Below are 22668 nucleotides of genomic sequence, written 5' to 3' on the forward strand. Positions count from 1 at the left end.
AACAGACACATTAGAGACACTTTGACCTCCGAGTCTTGTTTTATAGCATTTAGGACCACTCCCGAATTGAAGCTATTGCGTGAGAAACTAAACTGTCCTCCATTTCTGTCGGGTTAGTGATATCGCGGGGCCACGGCGCCCTCCAGCGTCCACCTTCCGTCCTGCTGCCTGCTCTAGCTCCCCAGGAGGGAGGAGCGAAGAGCTCCAGTGCCCCGCTCCTTTTACAGTTTAGAAGTGGCAGCTAGCTAGTGGCAGTCTCAGATCCAGGTTTCCTATCTCTCAGGTGAGAGATCTTTAACTCAGGACTGACAGCACCATGCAGGTCATGAAGGACGAGACTGCTGGTCTGCCGATGAAAAGTGTGGGTCGGAGGAACCCTCAAGCCGCAGAAGAGGGAAAACCCTCCCACCGCCAGCCCAAGACCGAGGCAGAGCCTCAGGCCCAGCCTTCCTCCCTCTCTTAGCCTGCGTGGGGTCTTTTCTCCCTTCCTGGCTTTGGGACGGGAAGACCGCAGCGAAACCGAAACAGGAAATGGCTCAACCGAGGTGCCACCGGGATCTATTTAATAAGTACCCCCAAGACTGGTCGTCACCGGAAGTGGCTGTAAAGATCTGTGCCCCTTCAAAGCCCCGCCTCCAATCGCGCTACCAGTAAGCAACAGGCTACCCCCACTTCCGGCCCCTGGAGCCTTAAGCAGCAGCCCCCCTTTTACTGCTCTCCCATTGGCTGCTGCAAGGACGCGCTGTGATTTCCCATTGGTCGTGTCTTTTCTCGGCACCGCACCTCCTCCCTCCAGGTACAGTCTCTTCTTCCGGCACCCGATAGGCTGGGAGGGCGTCTGCCCAACTTGACTAATGAGCGGCGCGAAGAGTGAGGGCGGCGGCTGCGTGGTGGGGGCAGGGCGGGACTTCGTGTGGCTATTGGCCAGGGCGGGCAAAGAAGGGGTACGATTGGTTGGGCAGAGGGGCACCGTGGTGGGGTCGGACCTGCGTGGCTTCAGCAGCTGCGGGAGACGGAAGTGGTGAGACCGCGGCCTCGGAGGGTCGGGCGGACGCCGCCTGGGTGAGTCACCGTGCCCCGTGCACTGCCAATCTGGGAACCGCAACGACCCCGTCTTGCCCGGCCCCGCCCCAGCCCCACTAGCTTTCGTGAGCCCCGCCCTCTGTCATTCGGGGCTCCGCCCCCGAGTCTTTAGGCTCCGCCCCTAAACCTGGGTACCTGGGCTCCCCTACCAGCCTGGCCCGCCCCCCCGGGCCAGATCCCTGGTCTAGGAACCCTGGGCCTCTCAGGCCTGGTTCTTGTCTCTCTCTCCGCTTCCCTGAGGCTGCGTGCCAGTGGGCGGTGAGGCAGCACCTTTGGCTTGCTGCTTGCTGGCTCCCCCATGAGGAAGCGTGGGCTGTGATCAGGGAGGCGGGCAGGACTACAGATGGAGGCTTTTATCCCTGCAGCCTTCTAGGGGAGCACTGCTGGCCTGCCCAAGCTCATGTAGCAAGCATGGAGGAAAGTGTCAGTGAAACCTGGGCCTGGCTTCCTAAGTGGGCCAAGGAGGCCCATCCTGGAATTTCTGTTGCTTAAGCCCATTTGACAGTTACTGACTCTGAGCCGCAGGCTGGCCTGATTCTGTCCCTGTTGTATGGACTCCTCCCACTAACCTGTACCCCACGTAGTGTCAATCATACTCCATACTCAGCAGGACCTGTCCAGCCCTGCTGCCTTCTGATCACAGGCTGTGGTCCCCACCCTCTTGTCCTCTCCTCTGGACTCTGCCCCTAGTAAACAGATCAGGTGGATGCTACTGCCAGACTCAGAAACCAGCAGACCATTCCCGTGGATTCATGTCCCCCAAGGCCAAAAGTGAGTCCTGGTTGAGCAGTCTCTGATTCTTCAGAGTTGGCAGTTCTTTTGCTCTCCCACAAAGAATGGGGTTTGGAGAGTTCTATTTCTCCTTCTGGGTCTGGGAATCAAGACTCTCGAGTTTTGCTGAATAATCTTGGATGATACTCAATTCCTGATACAGAACTTTGTGGCAGACTTTATGCCCTGCAGAATCACTTGTTGCTTTCTCCTCATGTAGCTCCCTGACCTGTGGAGAGGCTGGATTCTTGTGAGGGAGGAGAATAAGGGCTGTAAAGAAGTGCAAGAGTACCTGTATGGCATTTATTGATTCTATAATAATGTTAATGGTGTTCTTTACTCTGATGTTCCTCTGTCTCCTTACAGTGAGAAGCAGGCAGCCAGGACCACGGTAGAATGGTGAGTGCTCTCTCTTTCCTCAGACTTTTGTGTTCTGTAATCCTCGTGTCTTTCTCAGTGAAGCTGCCCCGCCCCTCCTGGACCTTGAGCTCCAGGCTACTCTGTTTAGCTCCTAAACAGGTTCATCTGCTCGGGAGATAAATTAGAGTTTCTTTGGATTGCAAAACATCAGCCAACATATGGCACTGGGACAGGAAGCCTCTAGAAGTCTTTTTTGCATGTGCAATGCTATACTTTCCCCACACTACCACCAGCTCTCTTAGCTCTTTATAATGGCCCTTATCTTGCTTTTCTTGGGTCCCTGGTAGAAATTCTCTGTCTGGTCTCTGAAAAGCTAGGCCTCCTTTATCTCAAGATCCTGGTACTTCCTACTTGGGTCCCTGAATTTGTGGGTGCTATATCAAGAGTGACTCCACCAAAAGTATGGGGCTTCTCCATCTCCAAGGTACTGTTGTCTGTTAAGCTATTGCAGGCAACAGGTTATTGGATATATAGCAGGATGGCACTCCCAAGGTGCCCAGAATATCACTGGAGAGTTTGGGGTGCTTGTAATGATCCCCTTATATTTTCCATTAACTAAACTGCATACTTTCTAAGTCTGAAGTCTCACCAGTAAAACAGGATAAGGCTAACTTCTTGGGGAATCAAAAGGTTTTAGTGAGATGTTTGAAATATGCCTGGCTCATAGTAGATGGTTAATAAAATGTCAGGTTTTTCTCCCATTCTTCCCTTCTTCCAAAACCCAAACCCAAACCCAAACCAAAGCCCCAGTTTCTGAAAGTTACCAGGCACAGGAAGTGTGGTGTTCCAACCAGCTCCACCTGTGACTCGGTATTATTTCCAGCCTCCTATCACTGCTCCCTATTCTTTGGCCCTCTACTCAACTCCCATCATTCCCCTACCCTTGGGTTTCAAGTTTGTTTTTGTATAGCTTCTGTGGTCCATAGTTCCAGCTCTTTTGTTTCCCAGCCTAAGAAATTTTTTCTCTTCCAAGAAAGGCTTTCTTATTCAGAAGTCAGAGGATGTGAAACAAGGGAGAGATGGAGCGAAAGGAGTAAGGCTGGGCAGGGGCCTTGGAATTAAAAACTCAGGGAATTTCCCTTTCAGGAGTGTGGCATGACCAACTTGGCACTAGCCCAATGTCCACTCTCAGGGGCAAAAAGGGAGTGTGATTTAGTGAGGGTCAGGGGACTGGACGACACTGATGCTCAGGGGTACTGTGGGTGGTGGTTCTGGAGGAAAAGGAGGAAGCCTTGAAACTGGAAAGGGCATGGGGTGGATGGAGGTAATTGAGCTCCATCTTGGCAATTTCAGGACACGTATTGGGAGAACTCAGAGAGGAGGGGAGGGCGAGGAGACAGACGTGTGAAAACAGGGTTTTGGGGTGGCTCACCTGGGAAGATGGGAAGTGAAAAGATGTAGGCGTCTCGCCTTCCCCTTTCACGCTGTCTGGGAACAGCTCTCCTGAAAGCCCCAAGACATCCCCTGCGGACTGCCTCCCACGCGGCCGAGGGGGGCGGGGGGCCTTGGGCTGTGGGCGGGGCTCCGAGAACCCGCCCCGTCCCTGCCTTCCCGGCGCGGTCCCGGGCTGTCCCCTCCGCTGGCTCCCCTCCCTTCCGCGCTCGTGCGGGAGGGCGGAGCTGGGCTCGCTCTATTGTGGAGAGGAGGGGAGAGGCGCGCGGGAGCCGCGCGGAGGCCCGGCTGCCAGTGCTCTCGCCTCCTGGCCGCCGCGGCTGCATCTGTCGGGCCCCGCAGCCGGGATGCGGCGAGCGCCTGGGACTGGCGGGCAGCGCAGCGGCTCCGGGGACATGTGCGCTGGCCCAGACCTCCCGCGACCATGAGCCTGACCGCCCGCGTATCCTGCTCCGTGCTCAGCTGCTTTGTAAGTGCCGGCCCCGCCTGTGGGGGCCCAGGGGCCCCAGCGCTTGCTGCACCCGCAGCCCCGCCCAGGGCCGGCTCTTGAGATTCCGAATTTCAGCCCATCCCCCTTCCCAAGGCCCCTGGAAGGGGAGGGGGGAATTATCCCTTTTCTTTCTTGGACTTGCTTTAATCTTCGGGGGATTGTGGAAGGCCGGGGATGGAAATTCTGTGACCCATCTTGATCCCGCAGCCACTGCCCTTGACTGCAGATCTCCAGGCCCCGCCCTGCAGGGGTACATCCCTTTACCTCCTCTCCATGTTGGTCCCACCCGCTGCATCCTTGCTTGGGAATGTGGGATGTGGCTAGTAGGCCGTCTGGGATGTTAGGGGGCTGGTTGGGGAGCACAGGATGTCTGCGCTGTCTCCCTGGCTTCACTCCCTTCCCCCTCCACCACTCCATCACTCACCTGACACGCCAGTCTTTTCTCCTTGACTGTCCCCCAGACAGCCTCTTCTCCATCTTCTCTGCCTCTGCAGGCCTGCGTACCTCTGCATCATTCTCAGTCATCCCCTCCTCCCTCTTTGGCTTAATACTCCTTCCCAGCTTCCCCATCTGTCCTCTCAGATGTTCCCACCCTCCCCTCCTCACCCCCGTGGGTGTCTGCCAGGCCTCTCTCTCTACCCTGGCTGTCCTTGGGTCTCTTGGTTTCTCCCAGGCCCACAGATCCCCTAGTCCCTCCTCCCTGGTTGTTGGGAGGGGAGTGACTTCTGCTCGCTCTGGGTATCCTCAGGAATTCCCCCTCATATCTGCAGACAGGGCAGGTGGTGGGGGCTGGTTAGTGGTGGGTCAAACTGGAAGATAAGCTCAGCTCCAAAACACATCCTCCTCTTAAAAGCATCCATGCAGGCCCTCTAGAGGCACAGGGCTGAATCCCCCCCGGCTCACTCTTCTTTGTTTCCTTCACTCACCAGGTTGAAGTCTCAGTGGCCTTAGGTGCCTGCTTTCTCTCCTGTCTTTATAACCAGCTGCCACACCTGGTTCCTTTTCCTCAGAGCAGCACTTCCCACTCCCACTTCTGTTTTACCCTTAAATAGTCTTTCATTTCCTTAGTTTTCTCTCCTCCATTTGGGGAATTTTAGTTCTACAGGAGATTCCCCTTTGAGGAGTGTAGATTCCCAGTTCCTCTTTGCACCTTAATTTTCCCTAAGGCTTACTAAGCTTGAGTATTTCCTCCACCCCACCCCTCCCACCAAGCCTGGTACCTCCTCTGTGACCAGAACTTTTATAAGTGTGTATGGGGTATATTTGGATTTATTGAGGGGAGGGCAGCCGTATGAGGCCTAATGGGGCAAGTGGAGCCTGGTGACTTAAGGCCAAGGCCATCCCCACAGGGTGAGGAGGGGCCCCCCAGCCTGGAGTACATCCAAGCCAAGGACCTGTTCCCCCCTAAGGAACTAGTGAAAGAAGAGGAGAATCTGCAGGTAAGGAGGAGTTGAGGGCCCAGGGTGGGTGGAGCTGCCTGCAGAGTTAAAAAATACCTTCCTGTCCTAAATTTCTTTAAGGGGATCTGGTACCTGAACTCTGACTTCCTGCTCCCTGGTTTCTGGAGGGAGGGGAGTCTGTCTACATGTGCATTATGGGGCCTTTAGCCCCAGGGAAAGAAAGGCAGTTTTCCTATACAGTTGCTGCCTGGTGCTGTTACTGTGGAGGGGACTCTTCTGTCCTGCCTTGGCCCATCTTTTCCGGCGGGGATCCCACAGGTCAGGCAGGGGAATGGAGGAGTGACTCACTCATGGACTGAGGGTTCCTCTGCCCCTCGGCAGGTGCCCTTCACAGTGCTGCAGGGTGAGGGAGTGGAGTTCCTGGGCAGGGCAGCTGATGCCCTCATTGCCATCTCCAACTACCGACTGCATATTAAGTTCAAGGACTCTGTCATCAACGTGAGTTCATATCTTGTTCTCCCACACTCAAACCAGAATCCTTATGAGGTATAAGGTGGAATTGCTCCAATGCTCTACTTGATTATGTCTCCAAAAGTTAGGGTTTCTTTTTTCTTACTAACTTTTTGTTTTCCTTCCTCATTCTAGCTATAGGTCTTTCTGTCTCATTTATTCTCCTTTTCCCTTCTCTCTTTCCCTTATTCTCTTGCTGGCCATTCTCAGGGGCACAAATGGCTTATTTGAAGAGTGCCACTTAACAACTACATGACCTTGGTCAAGTCACCCATCTGAGGCTCAATTTCCTCCTTAATAGCATGGAGTGAAAATACCTGCCTTGCAGGGTTCTTATGATTATTAATTGGGTCACATATGTAGAAAACCCAGCATAGTTATCAGGCACTTAACAGGCCCTCAGTAAATATAAGTTCCCTTCCTTCTGTTGATACATCAGCATCTGGGGTAGGGTGGGAATGAGCAGTGATCCGGAGAGTGGGGATCTGAGCTTTACTTTGCCCTTCCTATAAAGGTCCCCCTCCGGATGATTGACAGTGTGGAGAGCCGTGATATGTTCCAGTTGCACATTGCCTGCAAGGACTCCAAAGTGGTGAGGTGAGAACGACAGGACCTCACTCAGGTCCTTTTGCCCTGGTCTTGCCCAGACCTCTCCGCTGCAGGGTTTCTGTGGAGCAAGAAAGGAAAAATACTGCCTGACTTTCCCAATTTGGGAGGAAGGGTGAAAACCCTGTCTGGATTGAGAAATCAATTTTCTGACCCACAGTCTTGACCTGGAGAAATGGGAATAATGCTTCACCCATGGGGTCATCATAAGGATTAAATGAGATCATGGATATAAAAGCACATAGAATGAGATCTGACAGCACTCACATTATTGTTGGTTCATTTATTTAACATACTTTTATTGAGTACCCTGCTCTATATCAGACTATTCTAAGCACTGGGGATAGACCAGGGAACAAATAGACAAAATTTTCTGCCCTTGTGGAAGTTATATTCCAATGGGGAATTGTCAGCAATAAATAATAAATGAGTAAAATATGTTAAATGATCCTAAGTGTAAAGGTGAAAAATGAAGCAGGGAAAGGGATACAGAATGCTATGGGGGAGAAGGTTGTAGCTTTAAACAAAGTGATCAGAGAAGCCTGCACTGAAAAGGTGACACCCGAGTCAAGACCTGAAGAAAGTGACCACGTGGGTATTTAGGGAAAGAATGTGCCAGACAGAGATAACGGTGAGTGTAAAAGTCCTGAGATGGGTTTGTACCTGGCATATTGATGGCAAGGAGGCTAGTGTGGCTGGAGTGGAGTGCACATGAGTGAGAAAGGTGGGATATAAGACCTGAGAGGTAAAGGCGGATGTCAGGCTGTCACGTGACTGGCTTTTACTTTAAAGGAAATGAGAAATTGCTGGAAGGTTTTGAGCAAAGAAGCGACATGATCTGATTAATGTTTTATAGAATCACTCTTGCTGGTATGTTAAAGTAGATGTAAGAGGACAGGGACAAAAGCGAGGGCAGAAGTTGGGAGACTAGTTAAGAAGCTATTGTAGTTACCCAGATGCGAGATCATGGTGACTTGTGTAGGGTGGTAGCAATCAGAATGGTGAAAAGCAGTCAAATTTTTGAGATGACACAATTCGCTTCCAGATTTGATATGAGAGAAGAGTCTAGGATGGATCCAAGGATTATAAAAAGGCTGCCCGTTTTATTTTTTCCCTCAAATATTTTATTTTGATTTTATTTTTTATTTTTATTAAGTTTATTGAGGTAACATTGGTTAAAACAATTATATAATTTTCAGGTGTGCATTATCATTTGACATCTGTATATTCTATTGTGTGTTTACCACCCAAAGTTCAGTTTCCTTCAGCTACCATATGTTTGATCCCCTTTACCCACTTCACCCTCCGCGTACCCCCCTATACCCCATCTATCTCCCCCTTCCTCCCCACCCTACTAGTAACCCCTGCTCTAAAGTCCTCTGGTAACCACTAGTCTATAGTCCATGTCCATGAGTCTCTGTTTGTCCTGCTCATTTGTTGCTTTTAGGTTTATATTCCACATGTAAGTGACATCATGTGATTTTCAACTTTTTCTGTCTGGCTTATTTTGCTTAGCATGATTATCTCAAGGTTCATCCATGTCAGTATTTCATCTCTTCTTATGGCTGAGTGATAAAGGCTGCCCATTTTAGAATGTGCTGTGTGCTCAGGCTGTAAGGATTCAGAAGGAGAGGTCACATTGCCCTTCCCTTCATAGAAGTTAAAGTCTAGTTCCGAAGGAAGAGTTAACATGTGGCAGTATGCCTTAGAAAAACTTAACCATTTAATACTCCAAGCATATTAAGAATAAGAGAGGAAGGGGTCTGTGGAGTGGAGTAGGCTGGGAAGACTTCATGGAAGGGGTGGGACTGAAACTGTCTTCAGAGTATCAGTAGGATGTGGCGAGGCTGAGGGAAGACATTATCAAACAGAAGTGAAAATACAAGGAGACAGGAATAAGGTGAGCAGGACTTCCTGCCTGAAAGTTTGTGTTAGGGAGGCATGGGAGATAACACAAGGAGTCGTGACATTCAGGGCCATGTGATGGCCTTTAGATTTGGTATGAGAAATGGTAGGGCCCTTTTAGAGGGGACAAATATGTCTCAAGGAGAAGAACTCTTGAGAAGAGAATTGTGAAAAAGACAACTTCTCTTTGGCGTTGGCCAGTGTCCCTGATCCTTCCCAGGGTCCCTGTTTCTCCTGCTTTGCAGCCTTCTCTCCCCACAGCCTTTCTGTGGCCATGTTTTTGACCCTTTTGGCCCCAATGCACACCCGTCTCTTGCTTCACTCGGTGGCTTCTTGCCTGGCAGGTGCCACTTCTCCACTTTCAAGCAGTGCCAAGAGTGGCTCTCACGGCTAAGCCGGGCCACAGCAAGACCTGCCAAGCCTGAGGACCTCTTTGCCTTTGCCTACCATGCCTGGTGCCTGGGGCTGACTGAGGAGGACCAGCATACCCACCTGTGTCAGCCAGGTGAGACCAGGCTGTTTTCTTTGGGAGACTTCTTCTGGGTTTTCATCCTTCCTATACCTCTGGACATAGAATTCTTGGATGCTGAGAGGCATGGGGGCTATGTTGCAGGAGAGCACATACGATGTCGGCAGGAGGCTGAACTTGCGAGGATGGGCTTTGACCTGCAGAATGTCTGGAGAGTCTCTCATATCAACAGCAACTACAAGTAAGAGGGCAGGGGTAGGGAACCAAAGACACCAATCCACACCTAGACCTCCTCCACATATGGGTAAGGCATGGGGGCGCAGAGCTCCTGGCACTGTGCAAGAGGAAAGTTTCTGGTTTGCCTTTCCACAAAGCCATCTTTGGGGATCTTGTTATTACATCTTAGATCAAACTTAGTGACGCCATGTGGTCTCTTCTCAGATTGTGCCCCAGTTACCCTCAGAAGCTTCTGGTTCCTGTCTGGATCACAGATAAAGAGCTGGAGAATGTGGCTTCCTTCCGCTCCTGGAAGCGGATCCCCGTGGTTGTATATAGGTGAGGCAATGGGGAATGAGAAATAGGAGGGTGTTTTTTATGCAGTAAGAGTCACAAGTGGAGGTTTGTGGCAACATGGTTGACTGGGAATTGACACCCTGTAGGGAAGTAGCTATGAAATAATTTTAAAGCAAAAAATGCCTCTTTTTTTTTTCTCCTAAAGATGAGGCTTTTGGAGAGTTTATTCACTTAACTTTGTTTGAGGGTGTGTGTGCATGTGCATGCGTGTGTGTGTGTGTGCGCGTTTGTAAAATACTGCATTAGAATGGGTTGGCGAAAGGGCCTCTGAACCAAATCCAGCCTGCAGCCTGTGAGCTATGAACGGTTTCTACATTTTTAAAGGGTTATTTAAGAGAAAGAAGCAAAAAGAAGAATGTGTGACAGAGACTGGCCATGACCTGCAAAGCCAAACATTTATTGTTTGGTTCCTTACTGAAAAAGTTTGCCAACCCCTGACTAGAACATTGTAGCTAAAATAGAGTGAGACAGGTGTTGGGGTTTGGAGTTGTTCATGCTCTGGGCTCAGGCTTGTTCTCCTGCTGGGTGTCTGTACCTGGAGCAGGTGCTGTACAGATTTGATGAATCAAGGTCACCTAGGGAATACAGAGCCCATTTGAGAAATGTGTGTGACAGCACTCTGTAAACTGCAAAGCCCCCTGTGGGCTTTTGGTTGCTATTTTTGTGGTGGGAATGAACTGGTAGCCCCTGTTGGCTATGGAGATCTTGGTCTGGCCCCCTGGAGTTTCAGCAGTAGGTCTCTAGGGGCTGCAAATGCCAAGGGCATGATGGTTTTTTCTGTTGTCAGACACCTACGCAATGGGGCTGCCATCGCCCGCTGCAGTCAGCCGGAGATCAGCTGGTGGGGCTGGCGCAATGCTGATGATGAGTACCTGGTTACATCCATCGCTAAAGCCTGTGCCCTGGACCCAGGGACAAGAGCCGCTGGGGGCTCCCTCAGCACTGGGAATAATGATTCCAGCGAGGCATGTGACACTGACTTCGGTAAGGTGTGGGTGGTGCTGGCCCCCTTGGGAGTGGGCCCTTACCTTGGCCTCATTGGCTCCCAGGGAGTCCTCAGGGAGAGAATGGGAAGACAACGACAACACACAAGATGCCTGGGTCCCTGCCTTTTGGGAGGCTGTGGGGTGTGAGGGGTCTCTAGTTGTAGGGTGAGGCTGGGTGGCCGGCTGTACCAGGATCTTCTCCCTGTTGTGTATTTAGATTCCTCCCTGACTGCATGCTCTGGAGTGGAGAGCACAGCAGCCCCTCAGAAGCTACTGATTCTGGATGCTCGATCCTACACGGCGGCAGTGGCTAACCGGGCTAAGGGTGGAGGTTGCGAATGCGAAGGTATCGCTGTTGTCCTATTGTCTGCAGCTAGCCGGTGCTCTGGGTGGCCTTGATGAAGAGGGGGCAGCTCGTGTAGTCGAAAGAGCCAAACAAACTTGGCTTGGAGTCAGAATTCTGCCACTTACTAGCTGTGACTATGATTAAGATCCTTAATCAGTATCCTTAATCAGTCTAAGTTTTATTTTCTCTTTTGTAAAATGGTGATGATACATACCTTGCAAAGTTGTTGGATGATTGGAGGTTACATATATAAAATTACTGGCATAAAGCAACTACTGTTTTTTGAATTTATTCTACATCATTACTAGTAGTACTACAGCTATCACTTATTATTATATTATTACTGCTACTATTAGTATATGGCACCTGAGTATCCAGAAATAAAAGGGTGAGTGAGATCTCCAGAGTATATTTAGTTCTCATCACGGAGTGCTCTGCCCTGCCAAGGAAACCTTGCCCACTGGGACCGCTCTTGTCCTGCACAGCTGTTTCCAGGACACGCTCTTAGGTTCCACTCTCCTCCTTCACATCTGCAGAGTACTACCCCAACTGTGAGGTCGTGTTCATGGGAATGGCCAACATCCATGCCATCCGGAACAGCTTTCAGTACCTCCGTGCTGTGTGTAGCCAGATGCCAGACCCCAGCAAGTAGGTGTTCCCTGCTCTGATTCCATCCTCCCTCCAGGTCTCCCTTCTTGTTCTTGGAAGATTAGATGGGAAGATGGGAAGTGTGGAGGTACAGAATACCTGAGGGCCTGGGTGCAGTGAGCCAATTCCAAGAACACCTTACTTCTCAGCCAAGACTTTGGCACAGCCACAGGACATTGGGTTCCTTTTGTTTGGACCAGTTGTCCTACTCAAAGAACACAGAGAACTGGGGAAAGAAAGTGACTAAATGTGCATGTGATGCTGCCCAGTTCTGTTGCTCTTAAAAGTCTCTTGTCTGCCTCAGGTCCTGTCTCCCTTACCTTCTTGCTAGATATTTCTTGGCAGAAAGGCCATGGACCAGGTCTCCTTCTTCAGGCCTCACCATGGAGTTTATTAGCTGTGGCTGGCCATGGGTGGTGGAGAGACTGTTCTAGCCTCAGTGCTTTTTGTGACAGACTTGATTTCTGCTCTTACGTAGCTGGTTGTCGGCACTGGAGAGCACCAAATGGCTGCAGCACTTGTCGGTGATGCTAAAGGCAGCTGTGCTCGTGGCTAATACAGTAGACCGGGAAGGCCGGCCTGTGCTGGTGCATTGTTCAGATGGCTGGGACCGGACACCACAGATTGTAGCCCTGGCCAAAATACTGCTGGACCCGTATTACAGGACATTGGAGGTACTGAGAGGAATTGGGTGGGAAAGAACAGAGGGAAAGGGAATGGTGGGCAAGGTATTTGGCCCTCTGGATCTGTCTTGAAGATTTTTAGTAGAGGCCATTGGTGCTTTGGGTCCTCTTCTGGGTTTTGTCCTGTTCCTCTCTGAAGCTGCTAGCTCCCTGCTTCAGGCATCCTCTGGGGAATAGCACACTAGCCTTTCCACGGGGGCTTTATGCTTGAACCCTCTCTTCTTTGCAGGGCTTCCAAGTATTAGTAGAGTCTGACTGGCTGGATTTTGGGCATAAATTTGGAGATCGCTGTGGCCACCAAGAAAATGCAGAGGACCAAAACGAGCAGTGCCCTGTGTTCCTCCAGTGGCTTGATTCTGTTCATCAGCTGCTCAAGCAGTTTCCCTGCCTGTTCGAATTTAACGAAGCATTCCTAGTAAGTCCTAAAGCCTGTGACCAGGGTTGGGGGATGGTGCCAAGGCCCCCAGGTACAAGCTGTCTTGGCCCTGTAGGTCAAGCTGGTACAGCACACGTACTCCTGCCTCTACGGCACATTCCTGGCCAACAACCCCTGTGAGCGAGAGAAGCGCAACATCTACAAGCGGACCTGCTCTGTGTGGGCCCTCCTGCGAGCTGGCAATAAGAACTTTCATAACTTCCTCTACACACCTGGCTCAGACATGGTAAGTCTGAACCCTGAACCTTTAGGTGCTGCTTGGAAACCTATAGGGAGAACAGGTTAAGTCAGCGGGGAGAACATAGGGCCAAAGGCTTAGGGAAGGAAGAGGGACTTGGAACATCTCACAAAATACTATTATGGAGCTGCTTCTCTAGGTCCTGCATCCTGTGTGTCATGTCCGGGCCCTGCACCTCTGGACAGCTGTTTACTTGCCAGCATCGTCTCCATGCACTCTTGGGGAGGAGAACATGGATCTTTATCTTTCTCCGGTGGCTCAGAGCCAGGAGTTCTCTGGCCGCTCTCTGGACAGGTAAAATTGCCCATCTTGCTCTCTCCACTAGGAAGGCGATAACTGCTTTGTATCTTTCCTAAATGTTGTTATTGTTCTTTCATGAGACTTAAAAGCAACTTCTTGAGTCAGTTGAAGGAGAAGGTTGGCCTAGGACTTGCAGCTAGCCTAGTACACTCAGTGCATTTTCAAGGTTCTCTCTTAAGATAAGACTGGTTACCTTCTTTCCTGTAATTGCTATCACCCTGTGTGACATACCCAAGCAGGGGAGAGAACAGAACAGAAAGGACTGTTTCAGGAATGTTTGTGGGAATGGTCTTATGTTCACTGATAGAAGGCATGGGGAGCTTGCTTTCTTAGTAGTAACCTTTGCTGTGTCCAGCATTGATTTCCAGAAGCATCTGACTCTCAGGGAAATGGTCTCCCAGATGGAGATGGCCTTCGCCTTACTCCCTCAGAGAAAGGCCAAAATTTAAAGGGAGACGAAAAATTAAAGTTATCTTCTGGCTGAATATTTTTGAGGAAGTAGAATAGAAGTTGGTTAAATTATAAGAGTAATACATATCCCTTATTTAAAAGAAAAAGTCAAACAATATAAAAGTAGAAAATGAAAATCCTCTCTCTCCAATCCTTGTCCCTAAAAGTGTCCATTGCTAATTGCTATATGTCTTTCTAGATATGTTCACATTCTCACACTGTCACAGAAACATTTTTTGAATACAAGAACAGAATCATATATTGTATACTATTCTGCAAATTGTTTTTCCTACTTTGTGTTAGAGTGTCATCCCATGAAAATATAAAGCTGCTCTATTAATTTTAGTGGCTGCATAATAGTCCAAAATTCGAGTATATCATAATTTATATAATCAGTTTTCTATTGGTCATTTAGGTGATTTTTTTGTCATTATAGGGAGTGCTTTAGTTAACATCCTTATGTTTATCTTTTGTGTGTGTGGTAAAATACATATAACAATATTTACCATCTAAACCATTTTTTAAATGTACAGTTCAATAGTGTTACCTTATATGTATACTTTTGCATTTATGTTAGTATAATGTACATAATTGGTTGAATATTATAAAGCAAAACAAAAAAACCCAACCCCTTAAATTATTGCTTTTAGGGTTTTTGGAGCTGAGTCCATTGTCAGAGGCCCACGAATAGGCTTTAGGAGTTCTGTGATTTTTTTCCTTCCCCAAATTATGCAGAATTTGGATATAGGTTCATAAGTTTACTTTTCCAGGGAAAGGGGCCATAACTTTTAATCAAATTCTCAATTAGTTCTGTGACCCATTTAATAATCATTGCCTTATATCAGTATCTAATTTTTCACATCAAAAAATGTTTCTTTTATACCTACAAGTTACCTAGTACTATATTAGGTTTTATGGACTATATCAAAGAAATAGAAGCTATCAATCCTATTTAAGATACTTTAAAAAGCTGTAAGATAAGACATAGGACAACTAGAGAACAGTTCTAAGCTAGCATCTAAGCAAGTAAGAATTTATGTAGTTCAAAGCTGTTAGAGAAATGAAAAGTAAGAAAGGGTCATTTGGTGACTATTTACTCAGAGATGGTCTCATGGAAGACCAGGAAGGAATTATGGCTTTTTTGTGCCCTAGTATCTGGCTTAAGTCCTGGCACATAATAGGTGCTTTAGTAAATTCCTAAGTGAACAAACAATTGGAATGAAGGGGGTTATGAACTTGGTAATGAGGTTAGTGGAGAGAGGTCCAAAGGAATTGGATACATGAGAGAGAGATAGAAGAACTTCTTTGGAGCTCACAGGGGTTGGGAAGGAGCTATTTGCAGAAATGGAAAGAAATAAATATAGGATAGTTCATTGAGGGCTTTAAACATTACACTGAGGAGTTTATTTTGATTCAGCTGTGAGTAAATCATTGTAGGAAGTCATTGTGACCTGGTGACAATGGGATTTTTTGAGAACTAATCTCTGAGCCAGGTGGTTGGAGGCGCAGAGACTAGCCAGCACTGTTGTAATTCAGATATAAGGGAAGAGTCCTTGGGAAAGACAAGGGTTAAAATCAGAAACATTGTAGAAAAGTCAGTAGCAGGCTTAGAAACCAGGAGGATATTAGTACCACCTATAGACATTGAAAAGTTGAAAAGACAAGTTCCTTTGGGAAGAAAGAAGAGATACGCGAGATTAAGATTGAAATATCAGTTGACAGTAAAGAGGAAGTAGGCTATAGATAGTTCAAGATGGAGAGTTGGATTTAGAAGAATAAGTGCTATAAAGATCTTAGAGGAAATGGTTTCTCTAACAGCTGACTTGACTTACCTTTGGTTTTCCCCAGATCAAAAATGTCCTACCCTCTTTCCTCTTCTTCCATTAAAGTCTAACACATTCTTCTATACCTAGCTCAAATATTACTCTTTCTGTGTAGCCTTCCCTGACCACCCTAGCTGGATAAGTTCTCTTGTTGTGCCAGACTCCTCAGGCATTACTATCTGTACCACCATTATTTTATTGATTAAACCTTTGGTGCACACGGCAATCAGCTGTGGAAGATGGCAGACTGTTGATATTGTTGAATCTAGGTAAAGAGTTCGTAGGTGTTCTTCATATTCTTCTGTCTACTTTTGCATGTTTGAAAGTTTCCATAATAAAAAGTAAAAAAAGGGGAGGGGGAGGGGCTGAAAAGTTGCCAAGCTGGAATTCAGGCCCTGGCTATAGGACTCCAGAGACTGTAATCATAACCATTGTTGTTGCCTTCCTGAAATTTCATACCACGAAAAATGTAAATAAAAAATAATTGATTACAAAAGTAAAATCAAACACAAACATATCTTTAAAAACATAATATGCTTCAAAAACCAAGCACTTAGAGAAATCAGCTATATTGTAAACTACCTTTGGGAGATTTTTCTGTATGGGCTGGACTGAGGCATCTGAAAATAGGAGCCCAACGACATCTTTGCTGTTTCCTGGCAAATTTCCTTGAAGATTTTGTTGCTCCAAGAACTTTGGAACTACGTTAAAAATCAGGGAGGTCATTCTTGAAAATGTCTGTTACCAATTTGGTGTGCACTAATGCCTCTGGAACAATTTGAGTGCTGTATACTAGAGGAACTTGGGACTGAGAGAAGCACGTTGTTGTGCAATGGTTGTAAAAAGCTGTGTTGGTTACTACTGTGATGGAGGAGTAACATAGTAAGGAAAGTTGTAAAAATGAGGAGTCATGAGTGTAGTCTTAATAAGTTTGTGGTTGATTGACTATTATTTTGAATCATAGCATCTCTACAAGGTTTAATTTATTATCATAGAGGAAGAAACCAGGTGTCTTAGAGGTTAAATAACTTGTAGTCATAAATAGCTAATCAGTGTCAGAGCCAGTATTGTCTAGCTCCAAAACTCATCTTTCTGTCTCACCATGTTGGATGTTAGGTTTGAGGCTCAGTATAGTCCTGGCTTAAAGAGTACATTTAAAAGGTATCAGCCTAGAAGTCAGTAAAAACCATGGGAGTGATTGAGATTGCCCAGGGAGATTGTGTAGGGCAAGGACTGATGAAAGCTGAGGGCAGATCCTGAGTTCTTGAGGGCAGGGTTCACGTCCTACTCTTTTGGCAAAGCAAACTTCTTGCAGTGAGCGTTGGTTATTTGTAATCTTAAATGTCATTATTTCTTGTGAACTCTGGCTTTGATGACCTAATTCTGTAAATTGGAGGCATTGTGTTGTCATTCCAGATTACCTAAAACCAGATCTATGGATGATCTTCTTTCTGCCTGTGATACAAGCAGCCCCCTGACACGCACATCCAGTGACCCCAACCTGAATAACCACTGTCAGGAGGCCAGAGTAGGCCTGGAACCCTGGCATAGCAATCCTGAGGGATCAGAGACAGCCTTCGTGGAATCTGGAGTAGAAGGTCCTCAGCAGACTGTAGGAGAAATGGGTCTTCCTCCCCCTCTATCCAGCAACCAGAAAGACTACTTGAGCAATAAACCTTTCAAGAGTCACAAAAGCTGTTCTCTAAGCTACAAACCGCTTAATGCCACAGTGCCCCAGGAAATGAAGAGCCACACCTCTGATCCTGAGATCAAAGTCCTGGAAGAGACTAAGGTACCAGCCTCAGACCTTCCTGCCCAGGATGAGCTGGGTAGGACTTTAGATGGCACAGAGGAGCCACTTGAACATTGTCCTGAGAAAGTAGCTGTCAGTGCGCTCTCTAAAGTTATTTCCAACAAATGTGATGGAATTTGTGATTTTTCTGAGTCTTCCCCGGAGCCTCCCACTGGCGCCCCCCAGCAGGCCCAGCTAGACTCTGTGCTAGGTATGCCCTCCAGATCTGCTCCAGGTCACAGTCTGGGCACCCTTTGCAACCCACCGAGTGCTACTTGTCACACTCCTCCAGACCCAACTGCTGACCTTCTCAACCAAGATCCCCCGGGATCTGTGGCAAGTATCTCCCATCAGGAACAGCCCAGTTCTGCACCAGATCTGATTCATGGGGAGGAAGACACTGGCAAAAAAGGGAATAGGAATGGGCAGTTACTGGAAAATCTTCGCTTTGGGAAAGTGCCATTGGAACTGGCACGAAGGCCAATTTCTCAGAGCCAGATCAGTGAGTTCTCCTTTATAGGGTCCAACTGGGACAGCTTCCAGGGGATGGTGACTTCATTCCCAAGTGGAGAGACCACCCCTCGGCGGCTGCTTTCCTATGGCTGTTGTAGCAAGAGGTCGAACAGTAAGCAGATGCGAGCAATGGGGCCCTGCTTTGGCCAGTGGGCTCAGAGAGAAGGGGTGAAGTCACCTCTTTGTTCTAGTCATTCCAATGGACACTGTACTGGCCCAGGAGTAAAAAACAACCGGATGTGGTTGTCCAGTTACCCAAAGCAGGTCTCCAGCACAAAGCCTGTTCCACTGAGCTGCCCTTCTCCAGTGCCTCCTCTCTACCTGGATGATGATGGACTCCCCTTTCCTACGGATGTGATCCAGCATAGATTACGGCAAATTGAAGCTGGGTACAAGCAAGAGGTGGAGCAGCTACGTCGACAGGTGCGTGAGCTGCAGATGAGGCTGGATATCCGTCACTGCTGTGCACCTCCACAAGAGCCTCCCATGGACTATGAGGATGATTTTGTAAGTATTCACCTACTTCCTTCCATCCATTCATTTATTCTATCCCTTAGCCTTCCATCTATTCAACATTCATTCATCGGGTACTTGCTGTGTGCCACTGTTCAGTAGATGAGATGTTGGATGAAAGACATAGTCCCTGTTCTCAAGAGCTCACAATCTATTGGGAGAGACAAGCAAACAATTAGAATGATGTCCTCTAAGTGTTCTATTTGAGAGAAGCATCAGGTGTTGGGGGCTAGGATGGAGTAAAAGGTCAGAGAAGCTGAGAGATAATGCTTGAACTGAGTGCTGAAGAATGTGTCATATTTGGCTAGGTAAACAGTGAAAAGGAAATACCATCTGCAGAAGAATGAAGGCAATAGGTACTTCAATGGTAAGGTTTGAACAAAGGGGTAAGGTATGAGTGTGTGTGTGCGCGTGTCTACGTACACTTGTGCTGGAACTGTGAGGGAGGCAGTGAGAAATGGTACTGGAAAAGTAGACAGGGACTGGAAAGGTCAGCTTGAGTTCCCATTTTGTTTGGATCCTGTCCTCAAGGCAGTAACATTTTTGGCTGGTGAGTAACATGATCAATTTGTATTTTAAGAATACTACTTTAGGTATAGTGTGTCAATTGAAACCTAGGTTGGGAGGCTGGTTAGGATGTTGAGGATAATCCAGGTCAGAGATGACGAGGACCATCTAAACTTCGCTATGTTGGGAGGCCTGAGGTTCTGGCACTGCAGTCATCCAGGAGCTTCTAGGAGTCTGCTTCTTGCCTGTTAATATCTTGTCATCTACATAGGCACTTCACTTCCTCCTATTAAGACATTCCCATTTGCCTGCTGTCCACTTGCTGGGATTTAGAATGGTTAGGGCTAACAATTTCTTATGATTCAGGGTCACAAAAGTTGTTCTCCAGGAGTCAGCAAACTGTTTTGATAAAGGGCCAGATGCTTTAGGCTTTGTGGGACATATAGTCTCTGTCGCAGCTACTTGGCAGAAGCTGCTGCAGTCCATATGAAAATGAGTGTGGCTGTCTACCAATAAAACTTGATTTACAAAAACAGGCAGTCTGTAGTCTGTGAACCCCAGGTTTAAATGTAATAAAAGAAATAGTCTTCCCAAACTGTGGTACAGGATATTGGTTAAGAGCATAGGTCTAAAGCCAAAGTACTAGATTCAAATCCTAGGTTTACTACCTATCAGCTCTTAACTTTCTCTGAGGTGCTATTTCCTTATTTGGATAATAATAGTATACATCGCAGGGTTGTTGTGAGGAATTAGAGAAATTTTTGCATGTAATGCACTTAGAACAATACATGATGTACAGTAAACAATAAATGTTAGAGAAGATGAAGATGATGTTGATGTCTTTGCCTTTTCTTCAGACGTGTTTGAAGGAGTCAGATGGCAGTGATACAGAAGATTTTGGTTCTGATCACAGTGAAGACTGCCTTTCAGAAGCAAGCTGGGAACCTGTTGATAAGAAAGAGACTGAGGTATGTCTAGGCAAATATATAGTGGGTGCTTATAAAAGCCAATGAGTTTTCATATTTCTCAGAGATAAGCGATGTGCTGTAAACTGAGCTCTCCTCTAGTCGAGTGTCTTCATTTTAGGCCAGTAAGGGCCAACTGTAAAGACAGGCCTTGTTTTCTTCTGGGATGCTCTCCTTGTTGCAGGGTTGCTTTTCCACTTTGTTGACAAGGACTTGGAATTTTCCCTTGTCCCTTCTGTTAGGTGACTCGCTGGGTTCCAGACCATATGGCATCACATTGCTATAACTGTGACTGTGAATTCTGGTTGGCCAAACGAAGACATCATTGCAGGTAAGATGTTTAATATGATTTGGTATGGCTCAAAAAGCAATGAGATACCTACATACGAACAAAATTGAATTGATACGAAAATGAAGACATCTCATAGAAACTATTTTTGTTAGCTCCCAACTTTTTTCTTTACTCATGTAAGGCTTAGAGTATCATTCATTCTCAGTATATTGGCATTCCTGCTGAACTCTTCCCTCTTTGTGCTTTGGCAGAAATTGTGGGAATGTATTTTGTGCTGCCTGCTGCCACCTGAAGTTGCCCATTCCTGATCAACAGCTCTATGACCCAGTTCTCGTCTGTAACTCATGTTACGAACACATCCAAGTATCTCGTGCCAGGGAGCTCATGAGCCAACATCTGAAGAAACCAATTGCTACAGCTTCCAGTTGAATGCCAGAGGAAATGACCTGTCTAATTATAGCAGGTTTGAAGGGAGAATCTGCTTCAGGTGTAGTTTTGAAGGTTTTTTGGTATGGCTCGTGAAATCACAGAGCTCAAAGATACCATCTTGAGAAATTCTCGGTATCATGAGACTGGAGCAGAGGAATTCCAATTTAATAGGAGGTCCTCTACAGGTGAGGCCCTCACCTTGGGGTAAAGGTCCTGATCCAGACCCAGAGTCTGGAAGCTTAATGTTGAGTTGGTGACTCCAGCTTTTTTCTCCTGGGGGTCACATGATGATGATTTCATAGATACTGCCTGGTGATGTATGCCCCAAACAGCAATAGAAAGGCATATGTATAACCAAACTCCAAGTGATAATCAGATCCATCTCTCCTCCACCTTGAAAAAAGCAGATTATAGTATATAAAATAGGAATTCCTATCCTATTTGAAATGAACTATACCCTGTACCTCTGTGCTCTGTGTCTGTGCATGAAGGCTCAGTCTTTAGAGGCACTCCCTCTAGTTGCATTAGTTCTGTCTTTCTGTGGAGTTTGGTTTTAAAGACTGATTCATCAAGTGGAGGTTTTGCTGTATTTTTCACTTGGCTCATCGGCCAGCATCAGTTAAGGGGAACAGTTTTAGGGAATGAGACATTTTTGGGAGCAGAGGAAAACTCTGCTGATATTCAATCCTGACAAAAATTAGTTATTTTGAGCTGTGAAGGCAGTAATCTGTATTACTCAGTGACAGCTCTTGAGGTATGCACTGTGAAGAATGAGAAGGGAAAAGCAGAAATTATCCTTGTGAAATATTTGCTGATTGTGCCCTACCCTTTGCGCCTGACTTTTCCTAGTTGTCCTGGTGCTAACACAGGAGCTACACCTTGATCCTCTCCTGGCATGAAAATAAAACCATGTTTTTTTTGTTGTTGTTCCATACCCACTTCCCTCATGTTGTCTTTCCCTTGGCTGCTGCCTCCTCTGGGTCACACTGCTTCTTATCCTGAACACTTGACACCTTGAGGGTAGAATTTAGTGTTTGGTTTTTACCTCCTAGAATATGCTGTTTGGCGTGTGAGGGTTTCAGTACAAATGCTGCTGTCTATTTCTGTGCACTTAACAATGGAACCCAAACAGAAGAGAATAAAGCCTTGATACCAAAATTGGGAGAGAAAAATGTGTCCATTTGGGCCAAACATTTTTTTTTTTCATCTTAATATGTACCAGTGGCACTTAACCAAAAGATACAGTAATATAGCCATGTACTGTGCTTGGGACAGATACAGTCTCCTTGACCTATAATGAAGCCACTAGGATTCCTTTTATATATTTTCTTTAATTTGTTGGTATATAAGAGGCAAATTACACTTAGGCTTATCCTGTTTTTAAACTACTATGGTAGCTATCTAACTGCTACTTTAATGTTGCTTCCTAGGAAAAAAATTTTTTTTATTCAAAAATAACTAGGATCTTCATTTAGAACAAGAATTGTATTTGTCATGACCTTTTCTTCAAACCTACAGAGAAGCATCTGTGCTATTATATTTGCCATGGATGTAACCTAAAAAGTTTTGGCGGATTTAGGTCAGTCTAGCAGAACTGTTTTTCGTTTAAATGGAGTTGAATAATGGAGATTTTGTCTGGGAAATTCCTGAGATCATTGAAAGAGAAACAAACTATCCCTTGTCTCTGACGCCTAAAATTCTTCTAAGCATTTTCTCAATCATTAAAATTTACTGCCAGTAGTGAGTGGCTTTTTAATTAACTTGACTTTCATTGCACTTTACTCTACCCATTTTCAGGGAGAGTAAGATCGGTAACATTTGAGGGGACTGTACCTGTCTATTTTGTATGGCTGTTTTGAGGGACTATCCATCAGTGAACATACTGCATGGCCTTGGAGAGAGAGACTCTGGGCTGTTGGCTCAGATATATTCATCAAAAACTCCTTTCAGAGCTCTTGTGGGTGTAAGTGACATGATGTGGCCAAAAATCCAAACTGTGCAGTTGCGTTGTGACAAACATGCAATGTGCTGTAAAAACTCAATACAATTGAAATAAAATCTCTATATTAGTGCTGCTTTGTGGGGTCTTTTTATTCATTTTAATTTCTAAGAAAACCTAAAGTGTACT

The 22668-nt window shown here is 46.7% G+C and overlaps 1 protein-coding gene across 3 annotated transcripts; it reads left to right on the top strand.

Moving 5' to 3' along the window:
* The first annotated feature begins 938 nt into the window (after positions 1 to 938).
* Positions 939 to 22609, top strand: MTMR4 (myotubularin related protein 4). Of its 3 annotated transcripts, none has more exons than XM_016123080.2 (19): positions 939 to 1062; positions 2221 to 2253; positions 5506 to 5595; positions 5938 to 6054; positions 6581 to 6663; positions 8922 to 9082; positions 9191 to 9287; positions 9488 to 9601; positions 10407 to 10603; positions 10823 to 10951; positions 11488 to 11599; positions 12078 to 12273; positions 12512 to 12697; positions 12774 to 12944; positions 13096 to 13250; positions 16946 to 18341; positions 19712 to 19822; positions 20062 to 20150; positions 20363 to 22609. In XM_016123080.2, exons 2-19 carry the CDS (start codon positions 2251 to 2253, stop codon positions 20538 to 20540), a joined length of 3585 nt encoding a protein of 1194 aa, XP_015978566.2. In that variant the 5' UTR covers positions 939 to 1062; positions 2221 to 2250; the 3' UTR covers positions 20541 to 22609. The 3 variants fall into 3 exon arrangements, with proteins under 3 accessions (XP_015978566.2, XP_015978567.2, XP_015978565.2); XM_016123081.2 differs by lacking the exon at positions 939 to 1062 and adding an exon at positions 1321 to 1854; XM_016123079.2 differs by lacking the exons at positions 939 to 1062; positions 2221 to 2253 and adding an exon at positions 3880 to 4135.
* The last annotated feature ends 59 nt before the right edge of the window (positions 22610 to 22668 follow it).

Source organism: Rousettus aegyptiacus, unplaced genomic scaffold (assembly GCF_014176215.1).
Source record: "Rousettus aegyptiacus isolate mRouAeg1 unplaced genomic scaffold, mRouAeg1.p scaffold_m13_p_6, whole genome shotgun sequence".
NCBI classification, from domain to species: Eukaryota; Metazoa; Chordata; class Mammalia; order Chiroptera; family Pteropodidae; genus Rousettus; species Rousettus aegyptiacus.